The sequence below is a fragment of the Neodiprion fabricii genome, chromosome 6 (assembly GCF_021155785.1).
Source record: "Neodiprion fabricii isolate iyNeoFabr1 chromosome 6, iyNeoFabr1.1, whole genome shotgun sequence".
NCBI lineage: Eukaryota > Metazoa > Arthropoda > Insecta > Hymenoptera > Diprionidae > Neodiprion > Neodiprion fabricii.
Genome location: NC_060244.1, coordinates 11,383,284 through 11,401,519, shown reverse-complemented (window position 1 = coordinate 11,401,519; position 18,236 = coordinate 11,383,284). Strand labels below are relative to the sequence as shown.

The 18,236-nt window shown below is 38.0% G+C and overlaps 1 protein-coding gene and 1 long non-coding RNA gene across 2 annotated transcripts in view; one reads left to right on the top strand and one right to left on the bottom strand.

Annotated features, from left to right (window-relative positions):
- LOC124185374 overlaps positions 1-18,236 on the top strand; it is a 54,020-nt gene that overhangs the window by 23,999 nt on the left and 11,785 nt on the right. Inside the window, exons 3-9 of the mRNA XM_046576079.1 lie at positions 7,683-7,902; positions 9,676-9,784; positions 10,021-10,045; positions 11,123-11,288; positions 14,017-14,414; positions 16,200-16,275; positions 17,058-17,348. Of these exons, the coding sequence (XP_046432035.1) occupies positions 7,683-7,902; positions 9,676-9,784; positions 10,021-10,045; positions 11,123-11,288; positions 14,017-14,414; positions 16,200-16,275; positions 17,058-17,348 (1,285 nt within the window). The remainder of the gene's footprint in view (positions 1-7,682; positions 7,903-9,675; positions 9,785-10,020; positions 10,046-11,122; positions 11,289-14,016; positions 14,415-16,199; positions 16,276-17,057; positions 17,349-18,236) is intronic.
- LOC124185400 lies at positions 3,492-4,218 on the bottom strand. Its single transcript, XR_006871385.1, has 2 exons — positions 4,035-4,218; positions 3,492-3,958 (listed from the first exon to the last, which is right to left on the bottom strand). It is a non-coding gene; the product is annotated as an uncharacterized LOC124185400 (long non-coding RNA).

Sequence of the window (18,236 nt, the reverse complement as noted above, 5' to 3'; positions counted from 1 at the left end):
CGTATCCTAATTGAAGGCAGTTCGGGTCTTAGAGCGAGTGAATTGCATCGTCAATGCCACGGCTGCATGCGGTATCCCATTGCAAATTAGGCATGTCGGAAAGAGCGATGATAGTTCGGGAACAATGACCCGATCGTTTTGTGGAAAGCGATTAATACACCGCTCAGTCTTTGTAACACAAGCATAAAAAGTGGTTGCGATTCGACTGGATCGAATCGGATGGCCGAAAAAATGCAACGTCAATGACTCGGCATGAGTTCCGCAGCAGTCAATGTAATTAGCGAAAATTAAAGTGAATCTCTCTTTCACCGGTGGTGCGGGGCGCAAGAATAGTATATTGTGTAACATGGAGGTAAAAACGTTCTTTTCGGGCCGAGCGTAAGTTTGCAACATGAGTCGTAGATGAGCCAAAAACGAATATTGCAAATACGCGAGATGAAAAGGCCGTTATCTCCTCGTTGCATACGATTCGTTACATAACAAGAGTATATTACGCGTTTTTTCACGAAGCACGAAATTGAGGTTAGGGTCGCGTAATAACAGAATTGTTCGCGACGGCGCATGCGCGCGGTGTAGAAAATACCACTTTTGACTCCTAGAACTTAAAATGGTCTTTTCAGTGCTCTGCGCATGCGCGTTCGCAGACTCACTATACCTTTGTACTTTGTATATACATGGAAAAGATACGTGGAAAAACGGGTAAATTATACTCGCGTTATGTAAAATATCTTCGAAATAAGTACAGAGAGCGAGCACCGAGGAAATCAACGTCATCGTAAATTCGGTCAGTTGTATTTTTGTGTTTGTTTAATTCAACGTGGAACGCTAATGCAGCTTCGCTTTCATTTCCTGCACCGTTTCATATACCCGCGAGTCATGGCAGCGGGTATGGAAAAGTAGAAATAGATAAAACCGAGGCGCGAAGTATCGCGGCCGGCGCAATAATTCGTGCATAGTGTACAGCACACAATGCCAACTCCCTCCGACTTTCCATCTCTGCATCAAGATCTACCAGAGAATGATCCTGCAGGCTCTGCGGCCATAACCCAAGATGCCTTGCCGCCCGTGCAAGTGAGATGAGATTTCACTCGTAGCAATAAACTGTAAACAGCAAAAACAATCACCTCGCATTTCACACTTACAATTTGTGCGCCCGAACCTCGAGTGCTTAAATTTATTGTAATCTGTGCGTGAAAACGTTCGCACGTAGACCCAACACAAATATTACAGAGTACCTGTGTGCTAACTCCTTATTCGAAATAACAAGCATGTTATGCCGGAATATGATTCCGCAAAGTACCTACGCTTATGTTTTACTTTGTTATTCCTTTCTACCGTGCGATGTATAACAATTCTTTGAATTAAAATGAACGCTCTTACCCGTCGATATTTCGCACGTTGTCTCGTATTGTCTCTACTCATCCGTGTATAATTAAATTTGTCGATGTACCTTATGACTTCCGCTTTGGCGTGCGAGTTCATTGTCATCGATTAGTAGCAGGTGAAAGTTACGTTTTGACACGTTGAAGTAATAATTGTTTCTTTGCGCAATCTTTCACACTTGGTTGCTGATGGGAATTCGTTAAAATTCCATACGCACATGACATGTCTGTCATTTCTTTGCAACATTTGTCGGGTAGATACAGAAAATAGATTTCCGAAACTGTCTCGTTGCACAAGTCTGATCGTGAATTGCGGACTGAATGTTTCCGATGATTTGTAAAGCATAAAATATTTTATAGCATGGTAAAAAGTTTCACCATACACTGCTACCTGTGAGATGGTCTCATTTTCTACTGCGAAATTTGTAATTTTCCGTATGTCGCCGTCATGCTTTCCAACCGCCTTCGGTTTGCTGCATCATTATGACGTCGCAGCAAGGTCAAATGGAATTTTAAACTGCTCCGTCTTCTACGCAAACTTGGAAGACATGCTGTAAAATCTTCAATCGGTAAATTCTAATTATGCTGTAGGACAAAGAAATGATTAAAACTCTCGTTCAATCGGTCATTAAATTTTTTTACCTTCAAAAATGGAAATATCTCATCTATCATCTAAATCGGCGCGGACGTATTGAAAGAGCACGAAATTTTTGCAAAAGTTGAAGTGCAGGTAATCAAACGTATGTTTCAGGATTGAAAATAGAAAAGGGAATTATTTGATTTGTCTGTCTCAATTTCCGGTCAAATTACGTTCCACTTATTTTTAAAAAACTGCACAACAGGTGAAAGTTATATTACTAATCGCCTGGTCATTCTGCCTCTCGTTATGCACACACACGTGTGATTATATAAATGTTTATACGTATATTTTATATATATACTAAACTTACAAGAAAAAATGATCGTCAATCAAGAACTCCTCTCTCCTTTTTGTTCACTGTACAGTTCCACTTCCATTTTTTGACATTTTTTAATACTGCAGGCTACAGTAATTTTCGTTCACCGTACTTCACCGTACTTCAGTTGTAGACGGCAATGGGAGAGAATAATTACAACTCGGAACTAATAGGCGTGCAAATGATCTTATAAGCTACATATAAGCAAACTACGTGTACAGCTTATAACCAAGATACTTATAGATACAGCTTATTACATAAGATCGAATATTTTTAATAAGAGTGAGCATCCCTTGTGGAATTCTCCATAAACTCAGTATTTATCTTCGTCTCTCATTGTTTTTGGTGAACTTTAAATACCTGTAAAATTATACGTCAGCTTCGATAGTATCATCTATATCTGATGTACAATACAGGTATAACGACAAGGGAAAGTGCATTGATCACTAATCAGCTGAGAATCTGGAGCTAATCGCTTTCAGGTGTAGATAAATCATTATCGCATTGAATAGCTTCTACTATTAATGTATCATTCGTGCTTGGAGGAAAAATGGGGATGTAGAATTGTTATCATATGCAGGTACATTTGTTGTGAATTATAATCTGTAACTGCGATGGCAAATTTACTCTCGCGGCGAAGTTTTCAGAGCTAAAATCATTGATATCGTCTGTAAACTCAGCTGATGGAATGAATTATTTTTTTTATAACAGCGAGACGCTTGACCGTCAACTTCAAAAGTTAGAAAAAAAATATGGCTGCCGTTGATACACTTCAAATTCTGTTTCAGCTTATACACGATCATTTTCAGTACGTATTAATTATCGAGCACTATTTTACATTCATCTAAATGATAGGAAGAATTGTTTAGTCATGATTACACCTCAGACAAAAAAGCGTAAGAACTGAACATTAGGCATACGAATTTCACTCATGGTGCGTACACGTGTCATGCCTGCCTATATATGCTGTTTCTTAATTACTGTTCATCTGACAAGCGGTACGTGGTTAAAATAATTTCACATGTACCTACGTATGCAACAGTTTGAACTGTCGAATAAAACAGCACTCAGCAAATCAAATCATAAAAATAAAATTTTATTTACAAATGGACTCTTCTGTACTGTGGTAAGGGGAAAAAACAGGAATTTCGAGTATTTTTTGAATACTTTTCATTGGGAAATGAAAAGTTACAAAATTGCTCGCGCAACTTATTAATTGTGGCACAATTGGTCAAAACTGTCCATACCATTTTTTTGTACTTCACGACGATTTCGGTTTTATTAGTTGGCGGATTTATTACTTTGGAATAGTAGCGCGTAGATAGAACAAAACAATAAGTTCACTTCCTTTAGGCATATAAGAAGCCAAAGCCAAACTTCAATACGCCAGAAAAAATGAGAAAATTTATTCACGGATTAATTTCATCTGCATCTGTGAAATGGTGACAAGTCTGTGGGCCTTCGATTTCTGCAGTCAAACGCTTTATTATTTCCTTGTGAACAACAGTCGAAATGCATCTACTTGAATTTCGATATCACGAGCCCTTCCCTTTGAATCGGGTAGATGGATTCGACAAGGCTTTTGCCCGATTTTCGACCCTGCTTTTCTGGTGCCTTTAACTATAGCATAACAGATTGATTTTTCACTCCGGCAACTTTTCGTGAATGAACCGATGCAAAGATAGCTGGAATTTACATGCTAATGACAATTTGCACAGAAATCGATTCTTCGTCCTGACGCTGCGGTACTCAAAGTGAAACTGACTGCGAGTCATGCGCCATCTGTTTGACGAAACATTTCGCATTTTGTTCCTCTCGGGGAGAGCCTGTAACGATTTTCAAATACTCCAGACGGAAGAAGAAACCTTTGCTGCATATTATCACCTGTGTATAATCAAAAGTTTAATATTAAAAATTTCGGAGTCGACCTCAGTGATATGTTTGACAGGTGCAGTGGAAAATGGATTGTAGACCATTAGTCTAAATTTTAGGGGCTTTAAAGACATTTATGACAATGATGACATTTTTCAATATTCGAACATTTGCAAAATTTGCATACATTAATCACAATTCTTGAAATCTAACCGATTTCGATGTATATTTATTGAATGTATCTTTTCCCAATTATCAGGAGCAGTTATTTAACGGCCTTGAGGAATTTAGGTATTTGAATATATTCGACTTGCCTCCACAAACCAACCAAGGAACTAACTGCCAGTGCAGGCATGAATTTTTCGTCGAATGCTCACGGCTCTGATGCCAAACAGAATCCAAGGTGGTTTTTCTTTTCATTTGAGTTCCACTGATTGAAAAGAAAATCTTTGTTGGCAAACAATAGATACGCAGTGTTGAAGATTGATCGATTTCAATGATCAATTTTAGTTAAACCTGAATAACCAGTTAATTGTATCGCAGAACGGGTGACGTGTAAGTGCTTAAGTCCTGCCATACCGTGCGAAACAGAGTCCTGAATTTCTGAAGAGTCAAAAATAAAAGATAGGGCAAAAATTATTATAACAACTCATTAGGTCATTTAGATAAATTAGACGATGAGAAATCGTGAATATATTACCTGAGAAACTCAGTCAACGCGGTGTTGTGTGCGTACAGCAATAAGACGATCATAACTACAGAGTGCACAATAACCGCGTCGTCGTTAAACATAAACAGTTTGTTGCGCAGAGCGGTTGATTCAATCCAAAGGTTTTTCATTCGCCTTCAGCAGTTTTCCCACCGTTGCAAACTCGGCCAAACTGTAGCGGTGGGTGATTTGCAGAAAGTATCCTAATTAACATACCGGTTTTTTCCGATAACGATGATACCGCGATGCGGTCGTAAATTTCATCGCGAGTGAATCTAGTAACTAGGCATGTATGTGTGTGTATATATTGCCTGCATGTGGATTCTTTTTCGATTTGACCGGTTGGAAATTCCTTGTCGCTACGAGCTGTGCAGCAGGAGGAGGGCACATAATTTCCGCCAGGCAGAAACCGAGTGAAGTTGGGCGGGTATCCGACGTGTATAATGCATGTATGTACACTTGGGGACAACGAATCTGAGACGGTTAATTTTTTACACTAGGCAGTTACGTTGGCAACACAGAGAAACCTACAGCGCCACAGTCGGCTGAGCGCGAAACTAACTCAATCTCAATAAACATAGCATAACCCATGATCGTCGAATCAAACCTTAGAATATGTCTCAATCTAACAAGTCATTATACCGGCGGTATTCGAAGGTTAGATTCGATTGTGTTATGTTATGTTTGTTGAGATTGAATTTGTTTCGCGCTCGGCCGACTGTGGCGCTGTAGGTTTCTTTGTGTTGCCAACGTAACTGTCTAGTGTAAAAAATTAGCCGTCTCAGATTCATTGTCCCCCAGTGTACATACATATCTCTCTGCGCTTTTGAAAGCTTGCATTAAGCGAAAGTGTGCGTAGGTTTGATACTCTCTCGTTTCGAGTTCGCGACACGACGCGACGATACGATCCGCCGACTGCACCGGGCGTCCGGCGTCGGTAATTCAAGAATCTGCTTTATCATAGTACCAAACTGTAGTTTTAATGCTGCGTGTGCAGCGTCGCAGTCCTTTTATCGCAGCTTCGAAAGGATTGGGAAGGCTGGTAGGCCAAAAACGTCGATACTTTTTGTTCATTTTATTACGATATGGTCGTACATTGAGTATTTGTCAAATTGTTACATTCGTAAGCCATGCAGAAACTATCTTTTTTTGGAAAATACGAAAATGTTAAACAATAGAATGTCGTTATTTCATTTCAAAACGTTTCAAAATTGTTAAAAATCGACTATATTCGTTCGATTTCATTCTACGATGGGTCTTTTTATTCAGAAGACTTTTCCCCAAATTAACTTAACGAATAAACAAAGTAATCCTAGAGGGAAATCGAACGAACCTGCTAGATTTTTAAACATTTTGAAGAGATTCGAAATAAAGCATCGGTCTAAACTTTTTTTTATAATCCCATTATTTTCTATCTTCGTATTCTTTACAGAGCTCCATAATTTGGGAATATAATAATTTGATAAACACTCGACGTACGACTATCTTATGGTAAGATTATTAAGAAGTATCGATTTTTACTCAACCAGCCTCTTTAATCGTTACGATAATTACGTCACCCGTGTAGAAAAAAAAATAGCGTTATAAACGGTACAATTGACTACGTATTCCTCGTGATTATTAACTCGGTGCTGTTTTAATATAAAATTGAAATTTTAAATGGAAAAAATTCAACCTAAATTCAAATTGGTAGTTTCGTTCTATTCAACCGAGTCTCGGGTCATTGTACAGTTTGTCACGACGAAATCTTGAAACGGTGATAATTGCTGAAACATTATGCACGTTTAAAAAATGCAGTCAATGTCAACCGGATTAACATTTTCTAGGAAATGTCCATTGTGGTCAAACTTTTTTAAGCAAGGTAAATTAGTTTTATTGAAATATTAATTAACAAAAGATTTTTGTACACGCGTGAATAGATTATAGATAGCGATGATTTGTTTGGCATTTGGTACAACTGATTTTTCTTTTTCGTATAAAAAATCATTTTACATCGTCAATGGTGTGGGAAAGAATTTTACAAATCTGTATCAGTTAAACAGCGGAGTTTCTATTCACGAACAGAATGAGCAATATCACGTGGTCAAATGCAAAAAACGAACGTAGAAACGAACAGTAAGCAATAGATTGAACGAAATATATGATTTCTCTCAAGTGCTTGATAACTCAACATTGATACCACGAAATCGAAATTATATGTAATACGTTTCTACTGTGTTAAGGGGACATTTCTGGAATCATAATTTAACTTTATTTCCAGCATTTGCATTTTACAAGTCTGTATTACACACATAGGCACAGGTATATAACATATGCGGACGCACTTTTTTGTGTATGTGTTTTATGCTTCTCTGTTGATAGAATATGCTTAGCCAAAACATCCGTTATTAAATTTGACGGAGAGATCGTTGATCATTTTCTAAACGTAATTAAGGTCAAAATTTACGTATCATACGGACTCGATTTACGAGAGATCTTAGTTTCCGCGTAACGAATGGAATACAACTATAGATGCATATACGAAAGAGACGGTACATCGGTCTCAGGATATAATAAATAAATGTGTAAATAGCGAGGCTACATGTATGTCTGAAACGACGTTGTGTCATAGAAAAAAAAAAAACAAAAACAAAAGACACGAAAAATTTCGTGGTTTCGTCAGCATCACGAGGCGTAGAATGCAGGTTGAACATATCGTCGGCCGCCTCTTACGTGTATGTAAATCTGACCTGATAATATCAATTTCCATCATTTATACCACAGGGGCAGCAGCGGCTCGGCCAGCACTTCCAGCAGCGGAACCGGAACTGGAACAGGTTCCGGGGGACGAGTCGCAGTGGTTGGCGTCACGAGAAGCGTCCGTCTCAGAAAACGCGGTTCTTCAGGTTTCGGATTTTCACTGCGTGGTGGCCGGGAACATGCCGCAGGATTTTACGTCAGCGAAGTGCAGCCTGGCGGTGAAGCACACAGAAATGGCCTCAGGGTGAGAAAATGATTCAAATTCCTTGAAGAGAAGCTTGTAATAAGACTTCAGAAATTGCCTTAAGGAGGTTGGTTGGCCGAAAATCAATAATTTTCACTATTTTCATTACGATATAATCGTACATTGGCGTCTAATCGAACCATTATATTCGTAAGCTGCGAAGAATATGTTTGAAAGTACTGAAAAACAGAAAACAATGGAATTATAAAGATGACCTTAGATAACAATACTTTATTTCGAATCGTCTCAAGATGGTCGACAATATAACAGATTCGTTTGATTTAACTCTACGATATGGCCCATTTTATTCAGATCAAGTCGTATTTTCTACAAATCTACTTAAACAGATTTTGTTTTTTGTTCCGTAGTCAATTCAATATTGCCAATTTTTGATTATGACCAACAATTTATATATTTGAATATGGTAACGTGATAAAAGAAATCAAATTTCAGGGACTATATAGGAAATCACATTTAGAATCAAGTGAGTCTGCATTGTTGAGTAAAATCGAATGAATGTACTACATTTTTTGTTATTTTGAATCGATTTGAATCGCATTGACACCCAAGCTATCGATTTTACCTAATTCCAGAACTTCCTCTTTTCGTATTTTAAAAGAAATCTTCATAGCTTACGAGTATAATATTTTAATGAACGCTTAATGTATGACTATCTTGTGATAAAATTACCAAAAATGATCGATTCCTGGTGAACCAACCTCTTCAAGGTTTCATTTATTTTGCGAACTGTTTATTCATGTGAAATATATCATTTAAAATTGTTAAATAGAAATTACAGAAAGCCAAAATCGATTTACACATTGCTGATCACTAATTATGTCGGATCACAAAATTGTGTACACTTGATAATCAACTTTTTTTGGCGCCTGTAATCTTACCCACATTCAGATTATTATAATACGTACCATCGTTGTTTTTTTTTTTCTTTTTTTGTAATTTATCTAAATCTTGGTGGTCTGTGCTGTGCTCCAAGAAACTTCGTACATCCCTAATTATACTTGTAAAGAGATGCAATTTAAAATCAGACTAACGTAATGAGGGGAAAATTTTTGTACAAGAGTTCCAAATTTTCAAGTTTTTACTTGCACATCGAATACGGGTTATCGAATCCTGACATCCTCAATCCACGGTAAAAATGATGACGGTAACCAAATACCTTAAGTTTGAGCCTTCTCGGTTTACCGCCTCTCTAAATATTGAGTCTGTAGATTGCACGGAACTGGAGACCTTCGGTACGTCAAATTTCTAAGAAGGTCGCAATTTTCCACCTATTACTCATAGAGTTAACGCGCACTGTTTAGTGAAGTTTGAAAAATGTTTGAAATATCGGGGCAGCCATGTTGTGATCACTTATTCAATTGGAAAAGATTCAATCTATCGACCGAACGTTACTAAGCATCAATTACCGACTAGGAACGAGTTTCAGAACGCTTGAATTTTTATAATTCATGTTATGTCCAGTTTTTGATCTTGGCCTCGAGGTGAGCTTAATGTGGTCAAACCTTTAGCCGAGAGTGACGATATAATTTTTCTTCTCCTCCTCTTTTCCCCAATGGAACAACCAAGTACAATAACAGGAGCTGTAATTTTAGTCAGAATGCTGCTGCGAAGTAAGATTACTGTTCTGTGTAAGTGGCTAGGCTTCAGCCATCCGGAAGTTGCCTTTCGGTGTTACGTATACGAGTTTGCTTTCAAAGGATGACGCGCGCCTATCTACTTATAATTGCTTAGTGGAACCGGGTTTGTTCTCAGGTTGGTGACCAGATAATAAGAGTGAACGGATACCCGGTGGAAGATGCTGTCCATCAGGAGGTCGCGCTTCTCGCCCGAACACAGCAGGTTCTAGTACTGAAAATTAGAAGTGAGTATACAATCTATCGCAATTGAAAGTTTCTATTTGTTTGGAACGGAAAATCATAGTTCTCCTCTTCGCACGAATATCTGCAGTCAAAGATGAAATTATTCGCGTCGTGGACATACGTATATTATATCTGTTATTAAACCTATATCTTGACAATGGATATTACATCGTACGTAATTCTATTCCGCTTTCTAATTCGTTCTCATCTTCATTTTTGTTATTTCTATATTTTACAGGCGTTGGGATGATACCAGTCAAAGAGTGAGTAACTTTTAACGTTACAATCGTACTACGAAAAATTTGAGACTCACACTATTGCATCAAACCTTATCAAATACTTGCCTGAAATTTATCAGGTATAAATTTTCTCGGTTAACAAGATTTTGGCAAAAATATCTTCTTTGAAAATTTTTATTTTTTTTCTTCAGTAACAGTAGGATAATTTTACAACAGAATTTTTCGCCGAAATTGGTAACGGATTGTTTATTTTTTGATAGACATTATTTTAGCAATTTTTCTGACATCAAGTAAGTAAAATAGTTTCGTGTTGTTTTCTCGAAATGCAAAGTTTAAGAAGAAAAATATCTTCAAAGACTTTGGAAAATATCTGCATCGGTAGTTTTCATGGCAAACTAACTTAATTGCTACGATTTTTCAAGAATGGTGGAATTTTTTCATGGATACACCAATGTCTTCGTGACAATGAATTTCCAAATTTTTTTCTCAAAACGGAAATGCAATATTTTGATCCAAACGGAAGAGGAAAGCGATTGTGCAATTAAAATTCATTCCCAATATTTTTATAACCTTAATCTGCGTTAATTTTTTTTCGAATAATTATTTCAAAATTGGAGATAAATACGCAAAAAAAAGAACGGTTACTGGGTTTCGCCTTGAATTGCTTTTCTTTTTGATCGTGATTAACTGTATTTCGATTGCTTTCTAAAAAAAAAAAAAAACAATTCTCCAACAAAATTTAAAAAACGTTTGCTGATTAATTTTTATTCGAAGAAATTTTTACCCATGTCTGTCACTCGACTCGATAATAGTTTAGATTTAACACCACTCTAAAGGAAGTGAAACAGAAGTTTATCGAAATTCGAAAATGAATTACTGTCAAAAATGATCCAAGAATTCTGCAAATTCTGACAATTTCTTCTGGGAAAAAAAAATTCTTCAAGAACGGTTAATTTGTCAAACTCCTCTGACAAATTTTTTTACCATGTACGGTATTTTTCACGTCACTTCACACGAGCCGCGAATTTATTCTCACCTACACAATCAGCCGTGCCTACTTCTTCTTGATCGTAAAACGAATTTAAAAACTTTTCAATGTAGCAATCCGAACGACCCAGTCACGTGGCACATGGTACAACAGCAATGCGAGAACGGTTCGAACATCCTTCCGCTGAGCACAGAGATTCGAGTACGAGTCATGGTGGGATCCAAGGGCCGTCTCGGATGCGGTGTTTGCAGAGGACCCAACCCCGGCCTCACGGTCCAGGTAACGTGAAGTGCAAAGTAGTAAACTACTAGGTATTGCTAATCGCGAGCGTAAACACCGGTTATGCAGGCATTAATGTCACCGTGACGCGGAATAAAAGTTTATTAATTACACTTGTAGTAAATCGAATCAGATTCGACGTGTAGAATGCATTCTGAAGAAATGATCAATTACGACACACCCAACAGATCTCTCGTCAAACAAAATGCATTTCTCCTGTAGGCGATTAGGGGAATTTTTTAAACAGTCTATGATGGGAATTTTCGAATTTCGTAATACTGCTTACGCATTTGGTGATTCAAAGTATACGGAAATCGAATGGTCGTATTTTGTACGTGCAGTTTCAGTACTGAGAAGTGATTTTACGAATTGAATTCGTGAGAATTTTCTTACTTGTTATTCAAACATGAATCATATCGTGGAGTGTTATAATAAATATAAGGTATTTCCTCTGATGACTGGTTAAAATTTACAAATCAATTAACTCGCGTCTCGGATTCGTATAAAATTTTTAATATATGTAATGTACTACATAATATTTTAGACACAAGCAGAATGTAAAAAAAAATCGTTCTTTCAGTGCATTCTCAAATAGCTTTATTCGTAATAGCGATACTAATTCTACAAAAAAAATCATAAAATGATTCAACTTTATTCAGTAAATTTACATCATTCTTTGTTGTGCGATAAAAATGCATATATTTACGAGTACAGCCTTATCGCACACGTGAAGCAGTTCCCAGCAAATTGAGTCGATCTTTTTTTTTAAATCCATTTCCTGAAAACTACATTTTTTGCACTTCAACTGCGATTGATCAAGAATGAGGCTAAATCTGGATACGAAATTTTGCAGTAAAAATATTAAATCGGAGATCCTTCTGTAAAAAATAGTCGAATCTGACCTTAACACAGAATGTAAAAACCTCATTTCAATTTGTTCTCCATTTTGTTGAATGAAAGAAAAAAAATCCTAAAGCCTGATGCCAATAGTATAAAATATGAAGTTCTATCATTTTCATGTCTGGTCAAACTCATATTTCACATGTCCAACAATTTTGATCAGCAGTATAAGTAATGCCAGCCACGTTTGTTGCAGCTTTGTTATTTCTCTGTAAATAAATTATTATGTTTCAATTAAGGATTGCACTCTGTCCCGGTTGCTTCACGAATAAAATTCATGCTGTTTCCGAAGTATGTAAATTAGTTACCGATTTCAGTGACCAGTGATCATTTTTTTTTATTGCAATGCCGTATCAATATCGAACAGTTTATAACCCTAATGTCCATGTAGAAAAAAATCAGCCAAAACTGCAAGTTTTCCGAAAACACGTTTTCAACTTCCCACTTCTCGACTTTTGGATGCCAACAACAATGGAATTAATTTTTTGTGAAACACATTTTAAGGGGTTATACGCAGCCCGAAAAAAGCTATTTTCCAAAGACTTTTCATGAAGAGACATTTCTTATTTATTATATAATATAATTTATTAATACAAAAATTTATACACATACTGGGGTAATATTGAAATTCATTTCGATATTTTTTATTTGTAAAAATAATGATATTTACAGCTGCTATAGCCGATCTCCGGAAGCACCTCTAAGAAAAGATGTCTTGCGGGGAGCAAGATATGAAAACAAATGAAAAAACGAAAAAGATTTAGTTAATATAAGTTATTGTACGGTCTTTAGTCGAAGGAATAAGCAAACACTAATTTTTAACAGAACGGCGGCTCCTCAAAACAAAAATTCGATTTTCCCTAAAAAATTTCACCTTAATTTGTTTACAAATTGGAAAATATTTATCGGTGAGAAAAATCCTTCGATCAAGGACTGAAAAATGTATTCATAAAGATTGTGTAAGAATTTGAGACTGATTGGTTCAGCTGTTTCCAAGAAATCTTGCTTACCGACTTTGGAAACATAGTTTAGAGAAAAACGCGCTCAAATTTTCAAAGGCACTGTAAAACGCTTTAGGGCGTCTTTGCAAATGTGCGAGTGAGTTTAAGAATATTTGTCGGATCACCATGAAATCGTCTGTGTATATACCTGAATATACATGTGTATTACGAAAATGAATTAAAAAAAAAAATGGATATTTCAAAAATCCTATCTGCGTATAACCCCTTATGAACGAATGAAAGGATTTTTATTAATTTCAATAAATCGCAATAAATGCAGTTCTTTCCGACTTAAGACTGGCTAAATTTTGTGAACAATGCCCGAGTTGTTTGCAAAAATGTGAATTCCTGTCTGACAAGAACTCGGAAAAGAATAAACCGATGTCGGTATTTCCGTCATTTAGCTTTTATAGAATTGATCGAATGGTAAACAAAGTTGGTGGATCTTTCTTTTTTTTTCCACTGTGAAAGCAATAATCTCATGGTACGAAGCATTTTCAGAACAACTTGTTATATTCTCAAATTAGGATTGTCAGAAATGCATAAACAGTAATTATAACATCAGGAAGTTAATAGTTTGAATATTCAACTCCTTCAAAATGCTTCTGCAGCACGGTGATTTTTGTTTTATTAGCGTCCCGTTAAGTTATTACGTCAAGTGCTTAATACTTTGTACTCGTAAGAATTCATATCCCAGCGAGAAAGGGGGACAGATAACTTCGTGGACTGATACTGTCAAGTCGGTCGACTTGTTGCCTGTTTTACTCGACGATTATCCAACATTCGTAATCTCTTCCAAATTTCTCATATTCTCCACGATTGCACAGGGCACGAGAGAAGGGGGCGCCGCAAGAGCGGCGGGTCTGAGGCCCGGCGATGTGATAGTAAAGTGCAACGGACACCGTCTCACGGACGTGCCCTTCGAGAAGGCCGTCGAAGTTATGCGGGGCTCCGGAGTCCTGGACCTCGTCGTTAATCGTCCGACCTACTTCACGCCGGACCCGGGAGAAGCGATTTTCCGGGGATCGAACGGCTACGATTCCGGCAACTCGAGTCTCCTCGAATCCAGTTCTTTGCCACCGGCTTTGCAAGGGCCGCCGCCGCCGCAAGCGCCGATCCCGGGTCGCCACGTCTATCCGCAGAACCAGGGACCCTGCACGAGGAATCCAACGCGACCCAGGACCGGCTCCAGGGAAGTTCAGTGGGCGGATATCGACGGCAAGGGGTATGGATTTATGGAAGAATTAACTTTACCTTGATTAGTCGTTCCCTCGGGCATACAGAGGCGTTTTCAGGCGCGCGGCACAGCCGCGAAGATCCGTCGTTTCGAAAAACCTCGCTTCGAAACGAGTTTAACTTTTCATCCAAGAGGCATATTTTATCACTTGTCTTGAAATCGTTTTTGTTTTTTGCCAACGCGTTTCTCACGTATCGTTCCATGTGTTTACAGCGTAGGGAAACAATTTTTATGCTGAATTTTAGCGTGTATTTCGATCGATTCAGAAAAATTTAAGTGAAGAATCCGGCAACATTTGCCCTGAAATTAAAGACTACCCTATTAACAGATTTTTATTACATTTTTTTCAATTCCATCTTTCATATCATTCGCTTTGAGGGGCGTTCATTAAGCACGTGATCCATTCTTAACCCATATTCAAGCCCTCTTCCCCCCTCGTGACCGCCCCTGAGGTTTTGACGGACCCTTTCTCCCCCTCCTCGTTATCGCGTAGATTTTTTTTTACCAATTCGGCAAATTCATGAGTCGGATTGGTACATCATGGAGCGATTAATATATACTCTGTCCATAATTTACTTGCCAAAAACGATAAACTTTATTGAAACCAAAACTAAAATTGAACTCAAATCCACTCGGTATTCATTGCGAAATCTAGCTTCACCGGTTTGGATGAATACTGGACAGTGATTCGCGATCAGACAGAATTTTTTGTGTCGTAGGCATTTTTGAATACCAATTTAAATAAGTTCTTATTTTCGCTTTTACAAGGCATCACATTTTTGTGTATTTTAATGAATTCGAAACTGTTCTTAACCGGGTGTTTTAAATCAGAATGCTCGCTGAGTTTACCACGGCATTCTTAAGCGTGGAATTGGTGTAGAAGCTACTTGAAGACCGCGGAATGAAATTTCTCGAACGGTACCTTAGGCAAATTTATTAATACAGGCATCAAACCGTTGGAAATTCTCTACGGTAGAGCGTCACGCAACACGTGTAGCAATCAACTCAATGAAGCCAATTTTCACAATATTAACGTGTAGAAAAATGCCGCGCGGTGCACTTTCCTGCACTTATCCCTCTTTAAAACTCTTTCTCTTATTACTTATGTTTTCTTTCGGAATAACTGCAACGCGTAGTAGACGGATGCACGTAAGAATGTTGAAAAACAAAAAAAAAAACCTTTGCTGGCAATCGATTTCGGTTTCGAGACGCATAAGCATCGACGGAATAATAAATTTCCTACAGGATGTTGGCCAAGAATTATTCGGTATTAGTTACTAGACGATGATCTGGTCTCCGGGCTCGAAGAATATCGCATAGCTTGGATCAAGGCATCAGGAAATTTGTTTATTTGTATTTTCGAGACGAGCGACTCGAGGCCAGCGAACTTTTCGATAGATATTACCTTGTCGAGTCTTACGATCCCCAGAGTTCAAGAACCACGTCCTCCTCCTTAGCCTCTCTTACCCGGAGACGTGGGACTGGCCGATGTGAAAGCGCCCTTAGGCCATTCGTGGTCGAAATTATCCTTAACGTATCGAGTACAGTCTCGTTCGTATCTAATAATAAAAGGCTTAAAAGTTTCGATGAGGTTTTATACGTTGATCCACTACATTCACTACACGCATCTTTTTTATCATTTGCTTTTCATGGTCACTGAATTGTTGCCCAACGTATCCACCTGTAGATGTAACTGTATGGTTATTTTCTCTGCAATTATCACGGCGGTATTTGCTATTCGCTACTTATAACCTCTTGCGTTTTTTAATACAGTGACAGAACATGTTGTCCTTTGGCTTCATCGACCGAAAGCTGCAGCTCTTCGGGATCATGGAGACACATAGATCAGGTAAGAGAACCAACCTTGATTTCATCATTGACAAAACCGGAATCTCAGAGTTCGGTGCGGTGAACTCTACCGAAGCGATTCCTCTCTCTGTAATTATTGTAATTACGTAGCTGAATATTTTCGACATTGCGTTACATGTGCATCAGCAGAGCTCCGCTAACAGCTGTAATCAACTGCGCCCAAACACAAGTTGGATGGTCAATGTCTTCCGAAAGTAATTTCATACAGGCCACTAGGTTACTTGTTTATCATCTCTTAATCACAGAGTTGATGTACTTTCTCTCTCCTCATCTGCGACTTACTACCTTTCATCACAACTTATTCTTTACGCGGCTTGCGGGGAGGATAAGGATAATGTACACGGTTTCATACCTAGACGACATTTTTTTTTTTTTTTATGTTTACCGTACGGATTGCACATTTTGGTATTCAGTGCGATCTAACGCCTACTTCGCTTACAAAAATTAATACTGGTTGATCTCTCTATCCATCGAACAGCTGATGTTTCGCTCCAAAAAAAGAAATGAACTTACGGAAAAAAAGTTGAAATTATTTTTACAAAACGCCGATTCCAGCCGATCTTGTCTCCATAGTCTGTGTACTCTTTACGTTGCTATATCGATAACTAGCGCCGTAGTTTTCCCAATTAATGCTATTTCTTCAAGCTCATAGATAACACATTTCCGATATGGAGTTAGCTTTCGGTTAAGTTTTCAAAATCGTAGTGTCAAAGTATTTGACGATGAGAGCATGCCCCCTGAGTAATGTCTTATAACACATAGATGGCGGAGTGGACTCGGAAGCCGAACAACACGACGGTCATTCGCGTTAATCAGCGCCAGGGTGACCCCAGTCCTTACCTAGGAAAAGGACCACATTTGGGGTATCGAGCAGGCGACTACGAGGATGAGGAACCACTCTATGATCCGGTCGCCGTATCCCGAGGTGGGTACGAGTCGCATTACTTCGAGGCAGATGGCGAGGTCGAAGGGCGGCGACCGGATGGCATGGATGCCAATGGGGTCCGCAGTCCCTTATATGACCCGGTAGCTGGAGGCTACCATGACCCGAAGGCAAGTCGATTGAATTATTGTACTGTTAAGCAGGGTGTTCGAAGGCGATACCACGTATTTCAGGACATGTACGTGTATCGAAGGTTGAAAAAGTGGGTAAATTGTGTTGGATGGCTTACGAATTTTGGGAATTTATATTTTAACAGCCGATTGTTCAATTCGACGTTCAATTCAAAGTTTGTTGAATTCAAAAATATGGGGACCAAACTTGATTTCGACAAAAACGTTAACCTTTTTGCTCGGTAATATGTTTTGCAATACCAATGATACCTTACAGACGCCTTAAACTGATTTACTTCAAGTTTGGAGCCGCTTTTCGTGGATGATTATCCTCTTCGCTGTGAACCGATATTTTTTTCAACAAAATGACGACGGTCTGAATTTGAAGTTTGACTTTACATCAAAAAATTACGATTTTTGACCTGAAGACATTTAGTACAGCCTTTTCTCGCCCAATGTATTTTTGTGAAACAATATTTGATTTTTCCGAATAACTTAGATCTTTGGGATGTGCTGAGAACAATTTTTTTTGTATTATGAATCCTATTATGCACGCGAACACTGGAAAAAGTTGTTTATAATTTTTTGTGTGATAAAGTATACAAGTAGAAGTAGATCCTGATTTTTTTTTAGGTGGATCGAAAATGAGGTTATTATTACAGATGAATCGGTATAAATATCCCAGGGATCTCGAATTTCCTGAATACATTCTACACTCCCGTAATACTTACATTATCATAATCATGATACCATTATCATGCAACTTTGATGACTTCGGGATGCACTCGAAAACGTGTCTACTGCACGAGATAGAGAAATTAAAACAATTTGTTTTTTGGACCCTTGTATACATTGCATTTGTACAGGACTCGAAATGTCAAAAAAAAA